This window comes from Salminus brasiliensis, chromosome 23 (genome assembly GCF_030463535.1).
Source record: "Salminus brasiliensis chromosome 23, fSalBra1.hap2, whole genome shotgun sequence".
Taxonomy (NCBI): domain Eukaryota; kingdom Metazoa; phylum Chordata; class Actinopteri; order Characiformes; family Bryconidae; genus Salminus; species Salminus brasiliensis.
Window position 1 is genome coordinate 27,505,146 of NC_132900.1, and position 26,690 is coordinate 27,531,835.

General features: G+C 42.9%; 1 protein-coding gene across 2 annotated transcripts; it reads left to right on the top strand.

Annotated features, from left to right (window-relative positions):
- The first annotated feature begins 209 nt into the window (after positions 1-209).
- On the top strand, positions 210-26,634 carry tgs1 (trimethylguanosine synthase 1). 2 transcript variants are annotated; one of them, XM_072669213.1, is made up of 14 exons: positions 210-537; positions 928-1,065; positions 2,319-2,383; positions 2,475-2,614; positions 3,319-4,051; positions 5,760-5,889; positions 8,884-8,970; positions 9,138-9,309; positions 12,576-12,909; positions 13,849-14,016; positions 20,164-20,307; positions 20,839-21,055; positions 22,816-22,894; positions 26,311-26,634. In XM_072669213.1, exons 1-14 carry the CDS (start codon positions 428-430, stop codon positions 26,422-26,424), a joined length of 2,631 nt encoding a protein of 876 aa, XP_072525314.1. In that variant the 5' UTR covers positions 210-427; the 3' UTR covers positions 26,425-26,634. The 2 variants fall into 2 exon arrangements, with proteins under 2 accessions (XP_072525314.1, XP_072525316.1); XM_072669215.1 differs by lacking the exon at positions 928-1,065.
- Positions 26,635-26,690: the final 56 nt, after the last annotated feature.

Consider the following 26,690-nt stretch of genomic DNA (forward strand, 5'->3'; position numbering starts at 1 on the left):
ATAATAAAAGCCCCTGAGTGGAGAAGGTTACTAGCTACGTTGGAGGATTAATTGCAATCGTTGCCCACAACAAAATAAAAATTACATACATCAATTTGAAATTAATATTGGGAATTGTTAGCAAACGTGTTAGGTTTTTAACCAATATTAGCGTGTTTTATTTTTGCGGGGACTTTTACCTTGTCGGGTGTTTCCCACCACTGGAGGATCTCTTTTAGAAACGCGTTTGAAACATGTGAGAGTTAGCTATAGCTATCTGGCTAACCTTTACACACGTTTAGCTGTTCGCTACGGTTTTATTGGTATTTTAATAGATATAGGATAATAGATCTAGTATTTTGTGGCTTAGCTTGACGCTGGTGGATGCTGGTATAGCGCTGCTTTAGCTGGAGCCTTTCTGCTCCATCCACATTAGTAACTGTGCGTCATGGTCAATCATGGGAAATGGCAGGCGGTTCTCATAGCTGATATATTTTTTCGACACGGTGTAGAAGACGAGATGACCATACACTGCCTTTGCTCCAGAGCTTTTGTCAAGTAAGCGCCTGAATCCGCCGGTTAGCTGCTGTTTACATGTCTGCAGTCGTGTGTGCATGTGGACACTACTGTCCCAACTGCTCCAGTCACTGTTTTCAGCCTCTTTTAGATGCAGATAGATGAATAAAACGATCCCGGTGTGTTTGAAGTTGCTGGATTAGATGCTATAATAGAAATTAATTGGTTAATACATTTTTTAAGGAATCTAGAATAGGGACAATTATCACAGGTATATTTAAATCACTGTAAAATGACTGAAAGAGGATTAAGATGATTTATTTTTATTAAATGCTATTCTTGTTAAAAAAAATAATGATAATAATAATAATGTACTATTTCTAAGTTCAGCCCTGTTCAGCCCCGCGTTCTCACCTCACTGGCTTCCTGTAGCTGCTGCACAGGTCATCAGATTCCAACCCCTGATGCTGGCCTGCAAAGCCAAGACTGGACCGGCCAGCCAGCCCCTCCGTACTTGATGATGATGATGGTCAAAAGCCTGATCTGTACCAAGAGCCCCTCCAGGTTCAAGTACGGCTCGGCTCGACCCGGCATCCTTTAAGATCCATGGAAGACGAGCGTCCAGACTTTTTTTTTTTGTCCTGGCACTGTGGTGGAAGTGGTGGAACGAACTTCCCCTGAGTCGTTTACTGTCCTCAGGAAAAGTCCCATCTCTTCCAAGAGTACTTGGGCGAAGTGTAGTGTAGTGTATGTAGAGTATTGGGGTCTCCATACTGACTTTTATATTTAGTAGTATCTAAGCTTAGAGGGGTCTTCTGGATTCTAGCCGATACAAACTAGCTCAGGGTATTTTCTAATAAGTAGAACGCCTTCATTGGAAATATGTCATGTTATATAATAAATATTCAGCTGATATGAATCTGTCTGAAATATTGGTCAAATTCAAATATCTGATCTTTGGCAGTGGTGGCTCAGTGGTTAGAGCTCCGGGCTGTTGATGACAGGGTTGTGGGTTCGATACCCAGGCTCGGCAAGCTGCCACTGTCGTGCCCTTGAGCAAGGCCCTACACCCTCTCTGCTCCCCGAGCGCTGGAGTTGGCTGCCCACCGCTCTGAGTGTGTGTGTGCACACTGCCCCTAGTTCACTAGTGTGTGTGTGTGTGTGTGTGTGTGTGTGTGTGTGTGTGTGTGTGTGTGTGTTCACTACCACAGATGGGTCAAATGCGGAGGACACACTTCGCTGTACAGTGACAAATATGTGCACCTTTACCTTTTGCACTATTATTTATAATTTATTCATTTTTTGTTCAATTCAGATTTATTTATTATTATATGTATATATTTTTAAGTACTAATTTATGAACCCAAGCTTTTGAATGGTAGTGGAAGTTGATATTGCTGCTGTCCAGTGAAAAACATGTATCTCCAAAATGGTGACTTTACAGGAGAAGGTGAAAATGTAAGTTTATTTAGAGTAATTTAAAGCATTTCTATTGGTCCAATTATCCAGAAGTATTTACACAGTGTACAGAAGCATCTGCGGGTTCAAACTAAAGAAAACTAAAAACATACAAAAATGGAGATACATGTATTTCATTGGGCAGCAGCAATATGCTTATTCTAGCCTAGTATTACAAGGTCACTGTTAAGCTAGCAGTCAAACATAGTGCAGTGCCTACCACAGACTGATGCCATTGACTTCTGCGGCACAGATTATACATGAAGGAACTTGAATGCTTGTGCAGTTAAACCAGATTAACCGTTTGAGACCTTTGTTCTGCAGCTGATTCCAGTCCTGAATGTCTGTCTGATTTCTTTTCACAGTGATCGAGAACTTTATCGGTCTGATTTTAGATCCCTGCAGGCTCTGACGGACAGCGGACAGCAAGGTACGCAGGCTCCTCCTGAGACTTACTGTGTGGTTGGTCGGCTGCTTCTTGCCCCATGACCCCATAAATTGTGCTCCCTTTTTTTAACCAGACGATGTTGAAGACGTTGATGACGAGGGGCCTTGCCACTCTGAGGATGAGGAGGATGTGGTAATGGACGAAGAGACCCTTCTCATGGCCAGTATGGGTCTGCCGGTAGCGTTTGCAAGCTCGTCAGCTCAGAGGAGAGCGGTATGTGTATGCTGGCAGCTCTTTGGTACCCTTATCTAGTCTTGGTGGCACGGCTTAGTGGAAGCCAATCAAAAAGAGCATATTAATGAGCTAATGCATATTAATGACCCTCAACTTCTCCAACTGTCCAGTCCAGAAGGCAAAATTGTCTCATTGACTTCTTACTGGCGTTCACATGATATTTTTTTAGGCATAGGCGTATGCCCAGTGACGATTATCTGAGTTACCATGGTAACAACTCCCAGTGATGGTAAAATCAAAAACAGCTTTATGTGAGAATTGGTATTTTATTGGCTACTGGGCTCCCCCTACACTAGAGGAGTGTGATTATCTTTTACACCACTGCTGTAGATACAAGTCGAGCATTGAGTGCCCCCTCATGGGCAGCTGTACACATGCATTTGTTGACAAGCTGAGAGATACAGAACCGGCATCTGAAGGTAAAGAAGCATGTGGACTGAGACGGTAGTGCACAGATTTTTGCAGTTCTGGCCTAGAGTGGCAATGACTAAGACACCATTCTGCCTAATCTAGTCAGTGAAGCTGCTATTTTAAGGGGAATTTGCTACATAATTGTTGCTTTAATGTGAACCAAAGCAAAACACCAGACATGATCAGATCAGCAATAAATAATATTGAAAAAAAAAAAATAATAATATGTTTGACATATTTCATTTGCTGTTTATCTTTTCACTGCCAAGCAGAAGTGGACTGGCTGCTCTCCACGCAGAGGGACAAAGAAAAGTAACGCCGACCATGGGCATACGCTCTCTGATCAGCAGGAGCCACAGCTGGGGACACAACAGGAGCCTCAGCTGGAGCTGGTTTCTGAGAAGAAAGACCAGCCGGAAGAGGAGGAAAGGGTTCTCCCGGAGGTGCTGGAGGAGACCCCTGCTGACCCGGAGTCTGCCGTCTCCGAGGAGGCATGGCATGAGTACTGGCAGCTGCAAGGAGAAACCCTGCTGTGGAGTGGCTGGGTGGAGAAGCACCCCCAGTTCTCTGGCGAGGTACCCGTGGCTCCGTGGGACTGTCCTGAGTGGAAGGAGGCCTGGGACGAGCACAGCAGTCAAGGCTACCTGTATTACTGGGAACAGTTCCACTACTGGGCTGCCCAGGGCTGGACTGCTGATGAGTCCTACAGTTCGCCAACAGCTGCTTCTGCTGTTTGTGATGATGGACAGCATGAGCAGCGTGGAGCCGTCCATGAACCGGAGCTAGAGAAGAACGGTGATCACAACTCAGGGATGCTGCAGCGGTCACCAGAAGTAAATTCCACTGACGTTGCTGAGTGTTTTGGTGGTCTTAGCTTACAAGTAAGCGAAGGAGGCGGTAACGACAGGCAGCAATGCTTGGACTGTAATTATGCAGATGAACCTCATGACGGAGGTGACCGGAAAAGGCCGTCGTCGTCATCATCGGGCAGCGTCTGCAGGGACGGTGAGTTCCTTTTTTTGATGGCAGATTGTGGGCTGGACAGTCTGGTGCAGAGCTGGCATTTGACCTGGAGATGTGCAGTCATATTGGTAGAATATCAGTATTGACAGATTTGACCGTTATTTCAGGCTCATTTGCTGCTGTATTGATTTAACTGCTTTTTACAGGTTAGCTGTTAAGGATGGAGCGATGTTTGGAACCAATCTTTTTAATTAGAAGCTGGCGAGTCAAATTCTATATTTCCTATAATTCTATGTTTCTTTCTTTGCAATAATACAGCGCAGAACTACGCTTCAAACATTTCCTGGATCTGTAGCTCCCACCCTTTCCATTACCAGATCCTACGTGACTCACATCCGGAGTTACGAGGCTATGGAGATGGGTGAGGTTACTTGTCTATAGAGGCCTATATGCATTCATCTATGGTTTAGTGTGAAACTGACCAATTGACCCTCAGAAACTCCTCCTCTTTTTTTTATTTATTTATATACACTCTGAAACTAAGACTCTGGTACACTTTTTTTTATTTTTTTTTATTGGAGGATCCAATATCGTCATCTTGCCCAACACTATTTGTTGAAATGTATCTTGGGTGCTTTACACTGGCATTTTTATGTGGCTCGGCCTTATCCATATATAATCCTGATACTCAAGACGCATGACCAGGTGTCTTGATGTGTTTTTGGTACCATCCTGTTATGTAACGTATTTAGTGCTGTTTGGTCTTTAGTAAGTATAGAGTAGTAACACCTGAAATGTCCATTGCACAGTACACAAGCTGGGGAGATGCTAGTTTTGCTGACTCGTGTATGGAGCACATACTGACCTGACAGAGGTTTTGCCCTGGCAGCTAAACTCCCAGGATAAGATGATGCTTTTTAAAGTCTTTTTAGTTTAATATAATCAATATAAGACTTATACTAATCACACCCTGATAATGATGTACATTTAAGTGATAGTTCACTCATATATATGCTTATATGTAATATGCTTAACAGGGTCTTAAAGTTTTTATTGTGCATTATTACAAATAATATTGCAATTATGAGGCTAATGAATGTCAATGAATAATGTGTGTAATATTTATTTATTAGGATAATATTAGGATTCTCAGTTTTTGCATTTTCCCTGTTTACTCATTTTTCTAACACCCCAGTACATCAGCTCATAGCGCCTGGTCATAAAGGCCTTGTTTTAGATTAGCCGTGCGTCAGTCATGTTTGACGACATCCCTTCTGACATAAGTTTGATTGTCGGCCTCCAGCGATACCCGTGACTAGATGACCTGTGATAGAGAAATGTCACCGTGTTTTTTGCTGCATTTGCAGTGATCTGAGCAGAAAGCCCTGCGCTGTATACGCCGCTCCGAACAGGGCGGTGCGTCCCGGCACCTTTGGAAAAAGCAGGTTTGATTCCTGACGGTGAACAGCTCTCTTTCTGCTTCATTTTTCATGCACCTTATCAAAAGATGTCAGGCTTGGAGTGAAAGAGGCATGTGACAAGGGCCTATGCAGTTTTAATGGCTCCGCTCCTGTTGCTGTGCGTCTGAGAGGTGGAATGAGAGACAGAAAGATAGAAAGTGAGAACATGACGGCGGTTACCTCTCACTCGCCGTGAGATGGCTCTATCGGAAGATGGTCCTGTCGAATTCAGCGCCACTTTAACAGTGATATTCCACTGTAAAACTATAAAGGTGCTTAATGTGTTTCAGAGGGCAGTAAGAAACCTGAGAGTAACCTGACTAATCAAAGTGGCCAGACTGTGAAGAGCGGCTCCAACGAGGAAGACGAGAGTGATGAAGATGAGCCGCCTGATGGGAGGCGAGCAAAAATAAAGAGAAGGTAAATAGTTTCGCGCCCACTGGCTCTTAAATGAACAGTTTGTAGTAAAGTAAAGCACCTCTAACCTAATTAGCTTAGATTTTTACCCTCTTGCTGACTAATATTGTTAATAATGAAAGAAATTAAGAACATGGACATTTAGGATCATACCTGTAAGCTGATGCTAACTGTTGGCATCAGGTTTTTCCTAAGTTTTTGCTGCATTAGCTTTTTATTTGGTGAAAAATCCCTTAGGAAGCTCATAGAAAAGTGTTGGTGGCCTATAGAGGCCTATATATACATTATTAGCATGTAGTGGCTAGTTTTAACTGCATTTTTTGGACAAAGTATTCCTTAAAGGTTGTCTGTCTGACATGACCGGCATACCGGCTTAAGTGGATTGTACCTATAAGAACATGCTACTGCAAACCCATCAGGTTTTCTCTCAATTTCAGCCTTATTAGCATTTTATTCAGTAAAGATTCCCTCAAAAACTCAATTTCTGCTCCCACAGTTTGTCGGAGGCCTATAGAAGCCTATAAGATATTAGCATATAGTGCAATTTTTAGTCTGCCATGACTTAGATACCGGCTGAAGTGGATTATACCTATAAGAACATACTAACTGCAAACCCATCAGGTTTTCTCTCAGTTTCAGCCTTATTAGCATTTTACTCAGTGAAGAATCCCTTAAAAGCTTAGTTTCTGTTTTAGTTTAAACGCTAAGGGACTTATTTTTTACCTTTTTCTTACAGTTTTTGCCACGTTAGCTTTTTATTCAGTGAAGAATCCCTTGAAAACTCAGTTTCTGCTCCCACAGTTTGTTGGAGGCCTATAGAAGCCTATAAGTTATTAGAATATAGTGCTCATTTTTAGATGCCTTAAAGGTTGTCTGTCTGCCATGACTTGGATGTTGGTAAAAAAAAACCCATCAGGTTTTCTCTCAGTTTTAGCAAGTTTTTCAGTTTCTGCTCCCACAGTTTGTTGGAGGCCTATAGAAGCCTATAAGTTATTAGAATATAGTGCAATTTTTTAGTCTGCCATGACTTAGATACCGGCTGAAGTGGATTATACCTATAAGAACATACTAACTGCAAACCCATCAGGTGTTCTTTCAGTTGAAGCTACATTAGCTTTTTATTCAGTGAAGAATCCCTTAAAAGCTTAGTTTCTGTTTTAGTTTAAACGCTAAGGGACTTATTTTTTACCTTTTTCTTACAGTTTTTGTCACGTTAGTATTTTATTCAGTGAAGAATCCCTTGAAAACTCAGTTTCTGCTCCCACAGTTTGTTGGAGGCCTATAGAAGCCTATAAGTTATTAGAATATAGTGCTCATTTTTAGATGCCTTAAAGGTTGTCTGTGTGCCATGACTTGGATGTTGGTAAAAAAAACCCATCAGGTTTTCTCTCAGTTTTAGCAAGTTTTTCAGTTTCTGCTCCCACAGTTTGTCGGAGGCCTATAGAAGCCTATAAGATATTAGAATATAGTGCTAATTTTTTAGTCTGCCATGACTTAGATACCGGCTGAAGTGGATTATACCTATAAGAACATACTAACTGCAAACCCATCAGGTGTTCTCTCAGTTTCAGCCTTATTAGCTTTTTATTCAGTGAAGAATCCCTTAAAAGCTTAGTTTCTGTTTTAGTTTAAACGCTAAGGGACTTACTTTTTATCTTTTTCTTACAGTTTTTGCCACGTTAGTATTTTATTCAGTGAAGAATCCCTTGAAAACTCAGTTTCTGCTCCCACAGTTTGTCGGAGGCCTATAGAAGCCTATAAGATATTAGAATATAGTGCTCATTTTTAGTCTGCCATGACTTGGATGTTAGTAAACAGATACCGGCTAAAGTAGATTACACCTATAAGAACATACTAACTGAAAACCCATCAGGTTTTATCCAAGTTAGTATTTTATTCAGTGAAGAATCCCTTGACACTCAGTTTCTGCTCCCACGGTTGTGGGTTGAATGCTAAGGGACTCAGTTGCCTGTCTATGTGTGAGCACAGGTTTTTACAGTGTTAGCGTACAGTGCTAGCCTTTTCAGTCTTCAGCCTGGTTACTTTGCTAATAGTGAATAAAAGCAAGAAAAGATTTTGTGGAATTAAGAGTAGGCTTATAAATTCATGCTGACTGGCTAGTTTTAACTGCACTTTAGCAATGTAAGCATTTTTGGGACACAGTTTGTCTTGAAGGTTGTTTTTCAGTCATGACCGACATACCGGCCAAAGTAGATTTTACCTATAAAATCATACTAACTAAAAACCCATCAGGTGTTCTCTCAGTTGAAGCTACGTTAGCTTTTTATTCAGTGAAGAATCCCTTAGAAAGCTCAGTTTCTGCTCCCGCAGTTTGTTGGAGGCCTTTAAATTCTTCGTATATAGTGCTAATTGTTAGGGGTTACTAAAGTTTGCTGCATTTCCCTTCAGACATTTAACACAACATTTTTATGAAATGACTGTAAATGCTCGCATAAATTGCTAATAGGTTTGAAAGCAAGAAGGCCGTAATTTAGAATCATGCACATACACTCATGCTAATCGGCCCCGGCTAGCTTTCACTCAATTTTAGCCACGTTAGCATTTCACTAGGCCGTAAGTCTGATACCACAGTCATGACAGTCATGATAGATTCATCCACTCTCACTGTCGTCACTTTTAGGTTTTTCTTTAACATAAATGGTTAATATTGTTATTTATATTGTTATATTTGTATATAAATACATTTTATTATATATACACAATATAAATAATAGGAGTAAATAAAGCAAAAACAATATTATTTACAGATTATTGCAAATGACTCTTAAAGCACGTGTATGTGTGTGTATATATGTGTGTATATATATGTATATATATATATATATATATATATATATATATATATATATATATATATATATATATGTGTGTATGTGTGTGTGTGTGTGTGTGTGTGTGTGTATATATATGTGTGTGTGTGTGTGTGTGTGTGTATATAGGTATATGTGCTTCATGTCTGTCTATGTGCTCCCACAGCCACGAGCTGGATGTTGAGGAGCTCGCACAGATGCCTGCAGAGGAGGCGTGGGAAACTCTGGGCCTGAAACGCGGCCCACAGCTCAAGTAAGACCCCAAGTGACACGCGCACACACACACTCATACATTTATCTTCAGAGCCTGGCAGTGGTGCAGAGTTCCTTTGAAGATGGTGTGTGTGTGTGTGTGTGTGTGTGTGTGTGTGTGTGTGTGTGTGTGTGTGTGTGTGTGTGTGTGTGTCCATGCCATTGCAGGTTCACGAGTGTTCTGAAGTTCCGTCAGACCCCGGGCCAGCGCGGGGGCAGTCAGAGCGGAGCAAGCTGGAGACCCTCAGGACGGAAAGCCGCCTGTAAGATCAACAAACACGTTTTCTTCACCGAGGACGGCGAGGCCACAGAGCCTAAGACCTGCCAAACTCTGCAGAAAGTGAGGAGCTCCGTTTTCCCGTTCCACTAAGAGTAATTGATGCTGTTCTATTGGCTGACATCAACCACATAAAATGCTAGGTAGCTAACGTTAGCAGTGCAGTGAAACAAGAGCGCCACCATGTGGCCAAATCAAACAGTTGACATTTTACATTTTTTGACAATTATTTAACTTTTTCTCTCATTTCTGTACTGCCAATTAACCCTCCCGTTCAAAACTCCCCCTAGCACTAGGGGAATAAGGACTCCTCCGATACATGCGAGCCAGCCACCGCCTCTTTTCCAACTGCTGCCAAAAATTGAGTGGCATTGCCGGGCAGCCAATGCGCTCTGAGGAAAGTGCCAGGTTCCCAGCTCCACCACACCAGCTAACAGATGCCTGTGCCAGCCAACATCGCTTAAGAGTGATGAGGGGGGAGAGTGCCATCTACCCACCCGGAGAAAGCGAATACTGCCAATTGTGCTCACTCTGCCTCTGGCTGCTGATGGCAAAGCCTATGTAGTTTTTAATGAGCAGTGTCTATTATAGTATAATTAAATCATTTAATTTCAGTCACAGTGGAGCGGTTTACACTCAGGATGGAGCATCTTTAGGGACTGAGGTTTATCTTCATTTCTGGCTGTCGTTGGAGTGCGCAGTGTGTGATGGGTAGATTGATGATGGGTTCACAGTGAATGATGAGCCGGGTTTGGGAGTCTTCTATTCTAGGCCTTTTATTGACATGCGAAAAAAAAGGGCTTATTGAACAGTAGATTGATGTGTGTGTGTGTGTGTGTGTGTGTGTGTGTGTGTGTGTGTGTGTGTTTGAGGGCCTTTATGAGGCCTTTAAGTTGGTCTCTTCACTTTTAGAGCTGTGTTTGTTAGAGAGGTGTGTGTGTGTGGTGCACAGGTCTCCCTGTGGGCCTGTCAGTAAGTGTAGTGTGTTTACAGTAGGCAGTCTGCGCCTCTTGTGGGCATATGGGGGAGTAGAGTGGGACAGGAGCCAAGAAAAGCAGTCTTGATGATACACACACACACACAAACTAGGGAAGGATCATTTAAATGCTAAAGCGGCACAGCAGGTAGTGTGTGTGTGTGTGTGTGTGTGTGTGTGTGTGTGTGTGCGCACGTGCCACACAGCTCCAGGGGTCTGGGGTTGTGGGTTCGAGTATTGCGCTGGTCTCTGTCTATGAAGTTGTTTGGAGTTTGTTCTCCTTGTATCCATAGGGGTTTCCTCCAGGTACTCCAGTTTGACCACCTCGGGGAATATGCCATAATTGACTATGTGTTCATATTGGGCCCCTAACTTTAGAGTTTAGAGTTTAAGCAAAAATTCATTTTTTTGATTTATTAATATTCCATGTAGAACAAAAGAACGGTGTTCCACCGGTCGAAAGAAACCCTTAGCCAGGCAAGGAACCAAGTATATGAATGGTTCTTTGGGTTGTCATGCTTCTGTATAGAACCACTGCCTTACGTACAGTAACCTTGAAGAACCTGTAGGTTAGAGCAACATTGTGTGGATCTGTATGGTAGGCTCCATGAACTGGGTTGATGCATTGGTTTCCCCCTAGCACTAGCAATGTTCCTGACACTAAGAGGGTCAAACAGATGGCAAAGCGGCATGGCTTGGGTTCCGAAACTTGCAACCCCCGGGGCCATAGCGGCAGCGCGTGAAACCACTCTTTTTCATTTTAATAATGCAAACTTATCAACCCCCCCTTTCCCTTCACCACCACCACAGCCCTTCCACACAATGTGAAGTGGCTATTTTATAAGATAAATGCTATATAATGTTGCTTGCTGTTTTTGTTCTTGGGCTCCCCCTTCAGGTGTGGAGTATAATTCTATTTTACCCCACAGCAGTAAATACAAATTGTGCTTTGTGCGCCCACTGTACATGTGCATTTGTTGACAAGCTGAGAGCTGCAGACACGCAGTTCCTCCAAACTTCCATAGTCAAGTAGCAGCGTTCCCAGAGTGGCAAGTCAGTGGAGCATCAGCAGGATTCTTCAGCTGCTGTTTTAAGATTCCTAAGTTATGTTGCTTTAAATGAGCTGTGGGGGGAAAAACCGGTTGACCTCTGATACCCCACTTCCTTCACTGACGTTCCTTTCTAATAGCTGGAAGGGACCTGCCCTGCATTGTGTTGAAGGATGAAGTTTTGGTGTAGAAGCTCACCACCGCAGTTTACTGCAGAGCTTCACCATTGATCTCTCCGAAGCCCAGCTCCACATTGATCTTGCGCAGGGAGAAAACTTTGCTGCGACAGACATTATCAACAGCCTCTTTTCAGCTTTGACCGAGCGAGACTTTCGCTCTGCGTGACTGCAGTCATTACTCTTTTACTTCGGCAACGGGAAGGCCGGAGCGTGTTTTACTGCGTACGCTAGAGCACAGCATAACTTCCCTGATGTTGATGCCGTTCGGGAGCTTTACAAACTGCTTATTTTGCGCTGATGGGTTGTTTTTTGCTTCAGTATAGATCCTGATGTGCCTCTTCTTTCATCCTGCCGTCCATATTCTTTTGCACACTGTTACGAATGCAAAAAGGTGCTGTAAGGGGTTGTTTGTATGAGCGATGCCATAGAAGAACCACTGTAAAAAGAGATCTGTGTGGGTGTGAAGAACCTTTACATCAAGTAAAACTCACAAGGATCTCTCCTTTAAAGATGGTTCTTCAGAAACCACCATATTTAAGGAAATATGAGAGCTCAGAGTGGCTCACCAGTCCAACGCACTACCGGTTGCAGTGGTGTTCGAATCCCAAGCAATGACACTTTGCCATCAGCGGCCGAAGTCCAAGAGAGCACAGTTGACCGTACAGTTGGCCGTGCTCTCTCTGGGTGGGTATAAGTTGCTCTCTCCCCACCTGTTCGGAAAGGTGGTGGCTGGCTAATTGAAGGAAACGTGTCAAGTCATTACCCTCCCCTTTTGAGAGCATTGCTAGTGCTGGGGGGAGTCACGGGCAGGTGTGAACTGGCAGTACCAAACTTTTGACGTTATTTGTTTTTAAATTAGCTTTTTTTTTTTTTGGCCACATGGTGGCGCTCTTTATTAATTATTTTAGAAGCTCTGAAAGTTCTGAAACATCTCTGCAAACTTTGTGGTTTTGTTTGTGTCTTATTGCTATGGGTGGGAGAGCTAGGTGGAGGGCCATGGCTGGGTTAATTGGCAGTACCAAATTTGGAGCCAAAGGACAAAATTCACACACACAATTTGACCACCTGCCTGGTATTTGTCCTTGTCACCTCGCTCTTGTGACTGTATTACTTCTGTCCTTGCAGGTACAGAGTTTCCTACAAAGGGTCCAAACTGAACCTGAGGCCAGCACAGAAAAAACAGTGACGTCCACGTTGGAGAGCCCGCCTTCACCAGCCAGACTAGACACGGAGGACGAACACAGAGGTGCTCCACATTCACAGGAGGAGTGTAAGGAGACTCAGCCTGGTTCAGGATATGGAGAACCTGTTGAGGAACGGAATTTATCCCGGCTGGACCCAGACCCAGAAGCTCAGGAAGAACCAGAGCAGGACAGTGATTCTGACCCCAGGAGGGAGCTCCAGCCTCTGGACATACCAGATTACCTCCTACCTGATGCTCCAGAGGATGCAGAAGGAGGTCTGTAGAAAGTGTCTTAGCACTGGAGGCCTAACCCTTTTTTCAGTGTTGATCTTAAAGGTTAACTCTTGGAGTCCTTAAAGGGTTCATAGCATGGAGAAACAATTTTTAGCATTATTATTTTTATTTTTTAATAATATTTTGACATTTGTAAACATTTAATTGTCAAATCAAACAGTTTGCTCCTCCGCCTCCATACAAAGTTGCCAACTCTGAATCTGCTGTCTTTGGGATGTCATAAAAACAGCACATTTCCATACAACACATCTGCCAATTTGCAGATAGCAGTTTAGCTCCACCCATTCCTCTATAAGAGAGGTTTTAGCCTGACATGCCTTTTCAGTAAGCCACAATACAGAGCAGCCAATCAAGGCAGACCTCATTTACATATGATTCTTCATGGAACAGTCCAATTAGGACTGCTCTTGCTAAGGAAAGCTTTGCCAAGGTCATTAATGAACCTAGAATACAAGACAAATGCAAGATATGAGCCTTTTAAAGTCATGGGGAATCAAAATCCATGGACAAATCATGACCCTTAACACTCCAGTGTCCAATAAATGTCTTGGTGACGGTGCTACCGTTGGTCTAGTGCTAAATCCCACCCAGTGTTTATTAGCACTCAGACCTTTCAGGTATTATTCTGAACTACCTTTAGAAATGGCCTTTAGTTTAAACACCAGTGCTGTTCAATTAGGTTTTCTTTATCATTTGAACCCTGGAGCTACCCTATACACGTGTCAGTAATGTTGGATAAATAGACCAATAGAAATGCTCTAAATTACTTGAATTATGCTTATCTTCCATATAAAGAACATTTCGTTTTCTCCTGTAAAGTCAACATTTTGGAGGTTATATACGCAAGTATGGATTTTAACTGTAAAGCATCATTTGCTTCTTCTGGAATAAAAGTAAACAGTATTTTATGTTGTCCGGTAGAGAACACCACGTCTTCCAAGAAGAAGAAGAAAAAGAAGAAGGCAAGGAGACGGAGAAAAGAAGTGGACATGCCTCCTGAGATTGCAGCAGAACCCGAGCTGGCCAAGTACTGGGCACAGCGTTACCGGCTGTTTTCTCGCTTCGATGAGGGCGTTAAACTGGACCATGGTAAGCCACTTCTGCTGAAACAGTAACATGTCTGTGTAGCAATTTATAGAGCATTACAGTTCCCTTATTAAAACACTGCCATAGCATTTAGAATGGGTTCTAAACAGTCAATGAGCTGCTGGTGGTATTATCCACCCATTTGTTTGGAGTTAAAATTCTGTTGTCAAGCATATTTTTAGTATATATGATAACACCACTCTCCTCCATATGGACAACTAGTCCATATGACTAGATATACTAGAGTTCAATCCCTCACCTGGGCAAGCACATGAAGAATGTCTGCCAAATGTCATCAGTATAAATGTAAATATCCCAGTTAATGGGCTATAATTTATTGACTGCATTTCAATTGAAGCAATGTTTGTATTTTACCATTGTATAGAAAACTTAGACTAGCTCCTCAGACTGTTAATTGCTCCACAGGAAGAGACACGTGAGATAAAAAAATTATTAAAGTTATTAGCATAACACTCTTTACAACCTGAGAAATTCAGAAATATAAAAAATACCAAAAAAAAAACAACAACTTGTAACTCCAATTGAGCAAGCCAGAGGTGATGGTGGCAAAAAAAAAATCAGAATTGGAGGAAGAAACCATGGAACCAAGGCCCACATGGGGGACCCACCATTTTCCGGTCAGAACCATGAATAAATGACTAATAAATTAAATAATAATAAAGTCACTTTAAGACAGTTGTTGTGCTTGGATGTACTGATATGCTTAGCAGTTGTAATGGTGAAAATAATGTGTGATGGTTTGTGTGATGTTGGGTAGGTAACTGGTCTGAGACAGGTTGCAGGATGTTCCACCCTAGTTAATTTCCAAAAGCTAAACCGAGTGTGTGTGCTGTTTGGAGCTAGGTGGTGCCAGAGGGTAGGGTCTTTTATCTGATTGAGCACTTTCTGCTCATACTAATCCATCCCTCTAACCATCAGCACTGATGCACCATCTCAACATGGCTGCAATTGTGACCAAACCAGTGGAGGTGAAACCAGGTCACAGAGCAAAACTGAGTGACAGCCACAGTGGAGGTGCAGTGGTGTGTGTGTGTGTGTGTGTGTGTGTGTGTGTGGGTGAGAGCATGTGTGGGAGGGTGAGGTGGTGTACATTGTCTCTGTTGACCATTTTGATGTTGTGGGGACATGAGCGGAAGAAAAAAAGAAAATGCTGTGTGTGTGTGTGTGTGTGTATGTATATGTATGTATGTGTATATATATATATATATATGTGTGTGTGTGTGTGGGTGTGGGTGTGGGTGTATGTAGCAGCTGAAGGCTTGTGCCCTGGGCTGGCTGATGAGCTGCCTGTGTCTGCAGGGAGAAACGCTGACGTTAGACCAGAAATGCCCTCCACAGCAGAGAGCGAGAGAGAGAGAGAGAGAGAGAGAGAGAGAGAGAGGTAAAGACTTAAACAGGAGCTGGGAATTGAGCAGAAAGGAAGATGGAGGAAAAAGAGAGGTGAAGATGGAGAGAGTTTAAAGGGACTGGGGGAACATGGAGAGAGAGAAATAGAGAGAGAGAGATGAAGATACAGAGACATTGATGGAGATGGGTGAGCGAGGTGGAGAGAGAAAGAAATAGAAAGTGGGGGAGGAGAGGTAGAGAGATAGAGGATGAAGGGAGTGACAGAGGGTGGAAGGTACAGTGACGGGCAAAAAGTGAGAGAGAGAGACAGGGAGTAGAGGGAAAGAGAGCAGGGAATCTCAAAATCTTAATTCAGACTAAAGCCTTAGTCTTAGTCTTGGACTTGGTCTTAACTTGGTTTCGCTGGCATTTCAACTTGGTCTCATTCTCGCTTAGATTGGACTCAGGTTTTGGACTTGGTTTGGACTTGGTCTTGCCCTCATTTAGTGTCTGTCTTGACTCTGTCTCTGCCCCGCTATACTAGAGTCAGTCAATCATTCAGACTTGGTCTTACTCTAATTTGGACTCGGTCTTGATTTGGACTTGGTCTTAACTTGGTCTCACTCTCATTTGGACTCGGTCTTGATTTGGTCTCACTCTCATTTGGACTAGGTCTTGATTTGGACTTGGTCTTAACTTGGTCTCACTTTCATTTGGACTCGGTCTTGACCTTGTCTTGATTTGGGATTGGTCTTGACTTGGTCTCACTCATTTGGACTAGGTCTTGACTTGGTCTTGACTTGTACTCGGTCTTGACTTGGTCTCACTCTCATTTGGACTCGGTCTTGACTTGGTCTCACTCTCATTTGGACTAGGTCTTGACTTGGTCTCACTCTCATTTGGGCTAGGTCTTGACTTGGTCTCACTCTCATTTGGACTCGGTCTTGACCTAGTCTTGATTTGGGATCGGTCTTGACTTGGTCTCGCTCTCATTTGTACTCTGCCTTGACATGGTGTCAGCTCTCCTCGCTGTCTTATCTCAGTCTGACTCTCACTTGGACTTGGTCTTTACTTGATCTCGGGCCATCCTTTGGTCTCAGTCTTGGACTTGGTCGTGTTGACTAGTTCTCAGCCTTCTTAACACTGGGACTAAGTCCTGATTGGTTCATTATCTTTTTGATCTTACACTTCCAATGCCTGCTCTCTTAAAAGCTCGTTGGCCAGTTCCTAATGCCGGGTAAGCGCCTGCCTATATATTATTTATTCATTCATTGATCGGTTGCAGGTGTCAAATGCTTTACCTCTCCAACACTGGTATTAGAAGCAGCATCTTCATAATGGAGCCAGCTTTTGTGGCGGCGCCGTGGCTTATGTGTTTTTACGTGGCTCTCTTAGCTCAGGTCATAAGGAATTCCGTTTGAAATCCAGATCAGAGCCTTCATATCTCCTCTCTTATTCATGTCAACAGAGTCAACGTTTTTCACCCCCAGCTACAGAGAGCTACTGCGCTCAGCTGCTACTCTACAGCTCTGATGGATTGAGCAAGCGAGAGTGAAGGATTCTCCCTGTAAGCCCACCCCAGCGTTAGGTTGTACACGGAGTGAGCGTCTGAAAAGGATTGCTTCAGTTGCTTCTCGATGCTGCAGCCTCACTCTGTCCTCTCTGACTACGAGCCTCTCTGACTACGAGCCTCTGGACGTAACAGCAGAACCAGTCGATGGTACATGACGCACGCTAGTGACGCTAGCATGGCGGATTAAAAAGGAGGCGTACTTTTAAGTGGAAGTCCTTGAGGAGGTTTGCAAGTGACCTAATAATAGCAAATGAAGCGCACAGTGAGTCTCTGACCTTATGATTCCATTAGATCACAGTTCTTAAAGGGGCCCAAGAGTGGAAAATTGTATTTTTCTTGGCCTAGTAGAATAATGAGACTCCAGTTCGTGGAACTGACACACTGAGAACCTCAAACACTGCTGTTTCTGCTTCTGAAGAAAATCTGACATGACCGAAACAGCTGGAAACGGGCCAATTCCAGGACCCCAAAACCGTCAACTAACAGTCTTGACCTGTTAGATTTACAACCCAAAAATGTCCATAAAGCCCAAGTCAAAGTCTTCAACTTTGAAACTGACTTTTCACTTGCTGTTTAACTTAAACTGTATGTCCAAATGTTTGTGGACACCCCTTCTGATAAATGCATTCCGCTACTTTAAGGTACACCCATTGCTGACACTAATATGCACCTGTAGAGAAGTACAGCCAATAGAATAGGTCTCTCTGGAGCAGATAAACATGAACCTATTGGCACCGTCCCTAATGCTGAGGGGCTAGAAGGTCACCACCCCCCACCCCCCACCCCCACCCCCTCCCTTGAGCTGTGGAGCAGTGGAACTGTGTTTTCTAGAATGAATGTGCTCCATCCAATATCCAGACCTCACTAATGCTTTTGTTGCTGAATGCAATCAAATCCTCACAGCAGTGGTTTTAACAATGTAGTATCTTCGCTGGATAGGAGAAACTCTTTATTATATATATATATATATATATATATATATATATATATATATATATATATATATACACACCCTGGTTTTAGAAGGGGCAATGAATGCAGGTGTCCCAATACTTTTTTGTTTTTATATATATATATACACAGATTGGACCCATTTTCAGTCCTGAACATTTCTAACCTACTATACGTCTGTCCATTGCTCTTTGGATTGTAAAGTTCAGGATTTATTTATTTATTTATCTATCTATCTATCTATCTATCTATCTGAAACAAGTTTGGCTGTTAATTGTAATGGACAAACTGTGGTCTGCACCTTGGTCCTGTGTCAAATGTCAAGACCAACACCGCGATGCCCTCTAGTGCTGAGGACTCCTCTGTTAGTACAGACTGAAAAGGCCTCAATGACGCCCTCTTCTGCTGAAGGCTAGAAAAGTAAAACAGGAAGCTGTGTGATGGGCTGAGCGCTGAGCTCCACGGCCCCCCGCGATTGTTGGTTTAGCAGGTGTTCTGTTCTCTGAGGACAGGAAAATACAAGAAGCGGAAAAACGCTGAGATGTGTTTGTGAAGGCTGTAAACAGATGGCGTTGGTCTCTGTAGAGTAGCTGGAGGACATGGTCTGTTAAACTTTCCAGTGTCTCTGAGAGCCCCCTGTTTTCCTGTACGAGGGTTTTCACTCATGCACGACTCTCATAGAAATGGGCGGGAATTTAGGACCCTTTTTTCAACCCGTTTTTATTTATTTATATATATATATATATATATTTGTTTGACACGGACATGAATTTTAGACATGATCTTTCAAAAAACATCTTAAAAAGCCCCTTAATAACACCACTAATAAGCCTCCATGCTACAGAAGACCACTTACTAGACACCATACTAGTTTATTGTAAACTAAAAAATGATAATACTCATAGTACCTAAAGTCTTATCCAGTGATTACACATCTTATATATCTGTGCTCCTGTGAGTTGTGAGCTATTGTAGTTCTCTTATTTAGAGATATAAGGGTGTGTATGTGAAGAGACCAAGGACAATATTGATAATATTCACAACATATTTATAAAAGAGATGGGGAATTAGTAGATGAATGCCCTGCTGTAGACTTCAGGTCACTTAGACTTTAGATTACTTCCCTTTTCAAAGACCACTTCTCTGAACTAGTGGTTCAAGAAAGAAGTCACATGACCGGTCTGGACAAACGATATAAGAAATACTCAGTACTCACTATGTGTGTGTGTGTGTGTGGGAAGAGATATTTTATTTAATTATCATCAGTTTTATTGTCGTTTTACACACTTGGCTTAGGTACATGGTAATTCAACTTTGGGAACTTTTTTTCCCAGGATGGTAATTATATGCCCAAATGTTTGTGGACACCCCTCCTAAAAAATGCATTCAGATACTTTAAGTTGCACCCATTGCTGACACCAATGTGCAAGTGCGCACTGACACACAGCTTGTCTAGTCCCTGTAAAGAAGTACTGCCAATAGAATAGGACTCTCTGGAGCAGAAAAACCAGAACCTGTTGTCACCATGCTGCCTAATGCCGATGGGCTAGAGGGGTAAAAATCCCCCCAGTGTTAAGCTGTGGAGCAGTGGAACTGTGTTCTCTAGAATGATTGTGCTCCATCCAACATCCTGACCTCTCTGTAATGCTTCTGTTGCCGAATGCAATCAAATCCTTAAAGCAATGCTTCACAATCTCTCCAATATCTCAGTTTTGTCTCATACTTAAAAACAGAAATACTTAAAAAATCATCCTAGGTTTGTGTATATGTATTTTATATATTTATAGTAATTCAATGCATATTTGAATAGTACTGTTTCTGATATTGGCAACCAATAAGATTCCATATAAACTTATAACCTATAGGTTATAATATTATATTATATTATATTATATTATATTATATTATATTATATTAATTTTATTATATTATATTATAACCTATGAAAGATAACCTATATACACCATGCAATGCTGAATCATCTAACAGGCAGTCATCCAGGTTAAGGTAGGTAAGGTAAGCTTTTTAAGCAGATTGCTGTTGCAGTGGGACTACGACTGTACAATGAAGCTGTTCTCCCAGATAGTCGCGCACTGGGCCCTGCTGGTGGAGGTGTAAGATCACCAGCAGAGACGTCAACCGGTCATGTTTTCCACAGCCCTGCTGTAAATCACTGGAATTGTTGTAGGTTCTGCGGTTGAAATTTGACTGTGCTGTGTAACGTCGGCAGGTCAGATGTAATTATGGAAATGCCGTCTGTGTCTGTGGTTTGTCCCCAGAGGGATGGTTTTCTGTCACTCCCGAGAAGATAGCCGAGCACATCGCTCAGAGAGTGCGAGAAACGCCAGGCTTGCAGCTCATCGTCGACGCCTTCTGTGGTGTGGGTGGAAACGCCATTCAGTTCGCCCTCACTGGGAAAAGAGGTACACGCACATCTTCCACACGCACGCAGCATTAATGCATCAACAAGCATCATATTAGCACTGATTCATGTGATCGGTTCAGCGTTGTTAACTTTCCAAACGAAGGAGAGGTCGATTGTGTAATGTGTCTCCAAATACACCGCCATTCAAAAGTTTGGAATCTTTTTTTTTTTTTAGTAATATACAAAAATATCCGGTTTATTTGTTGTCCAGATGTTAAAATATGTTTAAAAAGACCATGTTGTTATGGAGTGTCCACATTTTTTCACATGATTGTACATATATAATATATTATATATTATTTGAGTTTTTTTTATTAGCCATATTAGCATTTTTAGTTGAATTAGAGGACACAAACACATAACTACCACCATGTCACCCGAACGGACGAATTAGAAGGCATTGCCAGCCTGTAGTGTGGCGTATGTTTAACACATAAGAACCACTCTTCAAAAATATCGAGCTGTGGCAAAGTGAAGTGACAACCACAAAGGAAGCCTTGACCTTTCTCTCTGTGCATATGCCACTCAGTGATGGCCATCGATATCGACCCAGTGCGGCTGGCGCTGGCCCAGCACAATGCCGAGGTGTATGGAGTGGCACAGCTCATCGACTTCATCCAGGGGGATTTCCTGCAGCTAGCCCCACGCCTGCGTGCTGATGTGGTCTTCCTCAGCCCCCCGTGGGGAGGCCCAGAGTACCTCAGCGCTGACGTCTTCGACATCAAGACCATGATGAGCCCTGATGGATATCCTTTTGGGCACTGCTTATCAATTAGGGCTGCATTGATTCATTGACAAAGTCGAGTAGTCGTCATGGAAGTCGACTAGCCAACTTGCAGCCAAGATGTTGGCTTTGCTTTGGCTAAGGTGGCTTATATATAATGGAGAAGTGAATAAACCACACCACTAGGGTATGAAACAGACTGTTTAAAAACTGATAAACATGTAAAAAGCGAACAGAGTGCCGTACAGCATTAATAAATAAATAAATAAAATGTTAGCTAGTGCATTTCAAATTACTTCTCACATGGTTTGGGGGAAGTGTAGGTATTGGGCTGCTTTGTACATAAGCTTCCCTTTCCTATAGGCTACTTTAGTTCATAAGAATTGTACAAAAGCTAATGTACACCAGTTCGCGTGGTGCATAGGTTTGATGTAGCTCCAGTGCAAAACATAAGAAACAGGCTTCAAACACCAAGCATGTTTTGGTTGATCGACTATGTAAATTAGATTTTACTAGTTCAGACCATGCCTTTAGCGAAGCCAGTCCCCCCCCTCTGATATGAGGAGCCAGCCATGATAGCTGACTCTGTGGTGGAGGGTTGCGCAGACCTGTGGTAGACGCCTGACCAAGGTAGAGGTGGAATTTCCAGGACGTTCGATTTGGAGGAGGGGCTTCAGACATGTTCTTTCTCCAGATATGTAGTTATTTCATTACTACTACAACTTTCTTATGGCTTGCTGTCCCTGGAAATCTTGTACTGAGAGATTCATGCAGTTAAACAACCAGAAGGAGTGAGAGTCCTGCCAGAAATAGGTCCTGATAGGTGTCGTCCCACCCCACCCCCCCAAATCAGTTAATTATTGCATAATTCAGTCGTAAACAAGGTTAAGTGTGCCTGTTTGTTGTATAGAACCATTTGGGTTTGATAAAAACACCATCTGAAACCAAATGTTTAGCTGCAGTCAATGTAGAGAAACTTAAAAACATGGATCCCTACAGTGGTGGTGAATTGAAATAGGGGTTCTCAGACCCACCAGGGAACCCACATGTGTCTTTTTAAGTTATTTTGCCTCAGAATTACTTCTATTTATCCCTCCGCCATGAATCAATGAAAAAAAATAGATTTCAGACCAAAATCTTATCTTAGCACCGTTGATATACATCATATGTGATGCTCCCGACACCAGAAGGTTCATGTCTGACACATGCCTCCTCCGACAGTCAACCAGCCACCGCCTCCTTTCAAACTGCCGCAGATGCAACCTCACCAGGCAGCCAATAGCTCAGAGGAAAGTGCTGGGTAACTAGCTCTAATGCATCAGCTAACAGACACCTGTGCTGGCTAGCATCACACTAAAGTGATGTAGGGAGAGAGAGCGAGAGAGAGAGGGCCCTCTACTCACCCATAGAGAACAAGGCCACCTGTGCTCACTCGGGCTCTGGCTGCTGATGGCCGGGAGAACGACCCAGGAATCCGTTCAGAGTTCCTCAGGTCATTGTGGCAGTCCCTTATTCTGCTGGACCACTCAAAAAGTCCCCCTAGCCCCCCCAGGAGGGAGCTTTTAAAGGCATATATACTCCAAAACGACTGAATTTACCACTGTTGTGAACAATTATTGGTAGATTTCTGAGCGTTTCACCCCAGTCCACTCTAAATGACTTTGTTTACATATCATTTAATTATGCAGGAAGACTGAAAAACTATGGGGATCCCATTAATGAATTGCTACTGTCTAATTATCCAGTGTTTATACTGAAGAAATTCCTTAACTTTGCCTCTACGTTTGAAATTTTCAGGCTGTCCAGAATGATTTCGGATAACATTGTGTATTTTCTCCCTCGGAATGCTGATATGGAGCAGGTAAGACAAGAAGCAGGCAGAGGAGCTTAATGTTCGTGCTAGCAGCCATGGGATAGTGAACAGGGCTATATGGGTGTCCACTAGGCTGTATGTGAGTGTGTGAATTTTTTTGCATTCTTGAGCATATTCATAGCTGTGCTTTATTTAGCCTTCTCACAAATCTGCATAAATGGCTTTGGGACGCTGCAGCTCTCTCAGATCGCACACAGTGCCAATACCGCCTTAGAGGACGAGCTATCTATTTTTCTAGTAATCGTTCCAAACACCTAGATTTGCTTTGAGACACAAGGCTGGAGAACGGTACATTTTAGCGAGAATGCTGTCTAATTGTGATGAAGATTAGCATCTTAAAATGGGTGTCCATAATTCCTGTATTCAAACGCAGACTGAAGACCCTCCTCTTCCAAGAGTACTTGGGCGAAGTGTAGAGTACTATGGTCTCCATATTGGCTTGTGTTTAGTAGTATCTTTTACATTTACATTTACGGCATTTAGCAGACATTCTTATCCAGAGCGACTTTTTTTTCTATTTACTCAAGAATAGCCTCGGAAAGTTTAGACACTACTAAGCACTACTAAGGTCAATATGGAGACCTAGTACTCTTCTCATCACCCAAGTACTCCTGGAAGAGGAGGGTCTTCAGTCTGGGTTTGAAGACAGCGAGCGTTGGACTCTGCTGTTCGGACACCCAGGGGAAGCTCATTCCACCACTTTGGTGCAGGACAGAAAAAAGCCTGGACGCTCGTCTTCTGTAGACCTTGAGGGATGGCGGGTCGAGCCGAGCCGTACTTGAAGCTGGAAGGGCTCTTGGTGCAGATCGGCTTTTGACCATTGCCATTAAGCACGGAGGGGCTGGCTGGTCCAGTCTTGGCTTTGTAGGCCAGCGTCAGAGTTTTGAATCTGATGTGGGCACCAGCTACAGGAAGCCAGTGAAGAGAGAACAGAGCAGTGGAGTTGAACATGTACTAGAAACGTTGAAGACAACCTGACCCGTGCTGCTGCATTCTGGATGAGTTGCAGGGGCCTGATGGTGCGTAAAGGGAGACCAGCCAGAAGAGAGCTGCAGTGGTCAAGTCTTGAAGTGACAAGAGACTGAACGAGCACCTGGGTGACTCTCTAGAGAGGAAGGGTCGAATTCTCCGGATGCTGTACAGGAGAAATCTGCATGACCGAGTTACGTTTACAACATGGCTTGAGAACGATAACTGATCATCCATGACTACACCAAGGCTTCGAGCTTCTGTAGATGGAGTGACCAGTGAGTTCTTAAAGGAGATGGCAAGATCATTGTGAAGTCCAGCAGTTGCAGGGATGTACAGCAGCTCTGTCTGTAGTCTATTCAAACTAGCTGAGGTTATTCTTGTGTAAACAGCGAAGCACTTTTGTAAGATACACAGATATAAACAAGACAACAGGCCCTGCAGTTCAAATATGTTTCTAGGCGGTTGTGAAGTCCAGGGAGTCCAAATAGCAAGTGCTCGAATCTTCACAGAGGCTGGAAACTGATTTAATGTTTCAAAAGGAACAGTACGCCGTGAGCTCCCCCACTCAGGAATTCATGGCACGGCTGCTGCCATCCAGAAGGCTTTTGTATCAAAGGCCAGTGCACGAAGACCTTTACAGGATGTTCTGCGCGAAAGCCAAAGACCACTTTGCGTTTATTTCGTTCCAAGTCAGAACAGCCATTAAATACAAGTTCTATATTTTTCTTCAGGAGCTGTTTCTGAGGAGATTAGATAAGATAAGATAATCCACCAGCATCCGCTCAGGACTTCAATGACCGCATTCCAACAAGATTAAAGCTGTTCTGGAGGCGAAGGGTGGTCCTAGCTCCCTGAAATGTAGCCTTGTGTTTCCGTTATTTTGTCCCCCCTGGATTCAGAGCTGTTCTCAATATCACATACATACATACAACAGGATACGGTCACTCTCCACCCACTTCCGAAAAAAATGAGAGGTTCATCACTGCAGCAGCTAAGGATCATGTCTAGGTATTAGGCAGAATGGTGCCATTAGGTTCATGTTTGTGTGTGTGTGTGTGTGTGTGTGTGTGTGTGTGTGTGTGTGTGTGAGAAACACATTTGAAACACCTGTCAGCAACGGGTGCAACCTAAAGTAGCTGATTGCGTTTATTAGAAAGGGTGTCCACAATTATTTGGACGTATAGTGTGTTGGAACTGAGTTTTGAGGTAAAAGGTTTTCTGCCCAGGTGAAGCCTTTAGAAAGCCTATCGGTGCTAATCAGTTGTTAGATTGAGAGACAGATAAAGAGGCTGAGTGTTCCTCTAATCATTTTAGTAGAACATACTGCTGCTGTGTTTCAGGCCAGACGCAAACAGCATGTAGCTTAAACTAGACCACAGAATACTGAGGACGGGGCTATAAACCACATTAGAGAGTAGAGTCAGTGACGTTCGACCGCAGTGCTGAAGCTTCCTCAACAGCCTGTCTCTTCCGAACAGCTGTTGTTAGTTCATACAGTAAAAGCCATTAAACATTAGGCTTACGCACAAAGAACGCTTACTGAAAACTGCTGTCCAAGCTGAAGTTAGGGTAATCAGTCTCGTCAGTTAATCAGTTTTCTGCTACACTAAGGCCTAATGGACGGGGTTTATACACACGAGTAGCTTCTTCATGTAAACACTTACTTAAAGGAGCTGTTTGTGTTCATTAACCCCAATAAACCCAAACTCTTAGGCCTTATTCAAGTAGGTTTACGTGGAGAGTTGATAGTAGATGGGAGCTTAAGTGGTTTTAATCCAGTATGAATCCGAAGGACTTGGTAGATTTTACAGTAATTATCAGTAGTAACGGTGGAGTAATTTTAGTCCAGTATGAATACTGCAGTGTGTGTGTGTGTAGTATTGCCCAACCGACAGTGATAATTGTGGAGTGATTTTAATCCAGTATGAATCTGCAGTTTAGTCTGTCCATCATGATTATGCAGTATTTTTAATCCAGTATGAATTTGCTGTGTGTGTGTGTGTGTGTGTGTGTTTCTACAGGCTGACAGTTGTAATTGTGTTATTTTAAACCAACATGAATCTGCAGTTGGTGTTAACAGTCTGTCTGTCATGATCATGCAGTGTTTTTAATACTGTATGAATTTACTATGTGTGTGTGTGTGTGTGTGTATGTGTGTGGTTTTAATCAAGTGTGAATTTGCAGTAGTGTGTGTGTGTGTGTGTAGTAGTTACTGTCTGACAGTAATAATTGTGAAATGATTTTAAACCAACATGAATCTGCTGTGTGTGTAGTTTTAACAGTCTGACAATCCTGTGTGTGTTTGTGTGTGTGTGTGTGTGTGTGTGTGTGTGTGGGGGGGGGGGTTAATACAGTAGGACTAGTCTTAGTCTTGTTACTAGTAAAATGTCTTCAGATCAAAGACTTATTAATTTCTGTCTCTCACTCTGTAGATTGCTGCTCTCGCAGGCCCTGGTGGGAAAGTGGAAGTGGAGCAGAACTTTCTCAATAACAAACTGAAAACCATAACTGCATACTTCGGCAGTCTGCTTAAGTCTGATTCTTAGTCTCAGTATTATTATTTTAACACCCTCTACCTCTGTACACACAGCTCTCAGCATGGACAGTGGCTCCTGCACTGCAGTGTACTGAACAGTCTCTCTCTCTCTCTCTCTCTCTCTCTCTTTTTTAAGAATTTCTTTTATAAGTGACACCTCATATGTTTATAATGTTTGTTGTTTTGTTCGTTTTTTTTAATTAAAGTGTTATCATAGCTGTGTGTGTGTGCTGTCTAATGACAAATTAGACATGAGTAAATTTAACTTCCCATTCA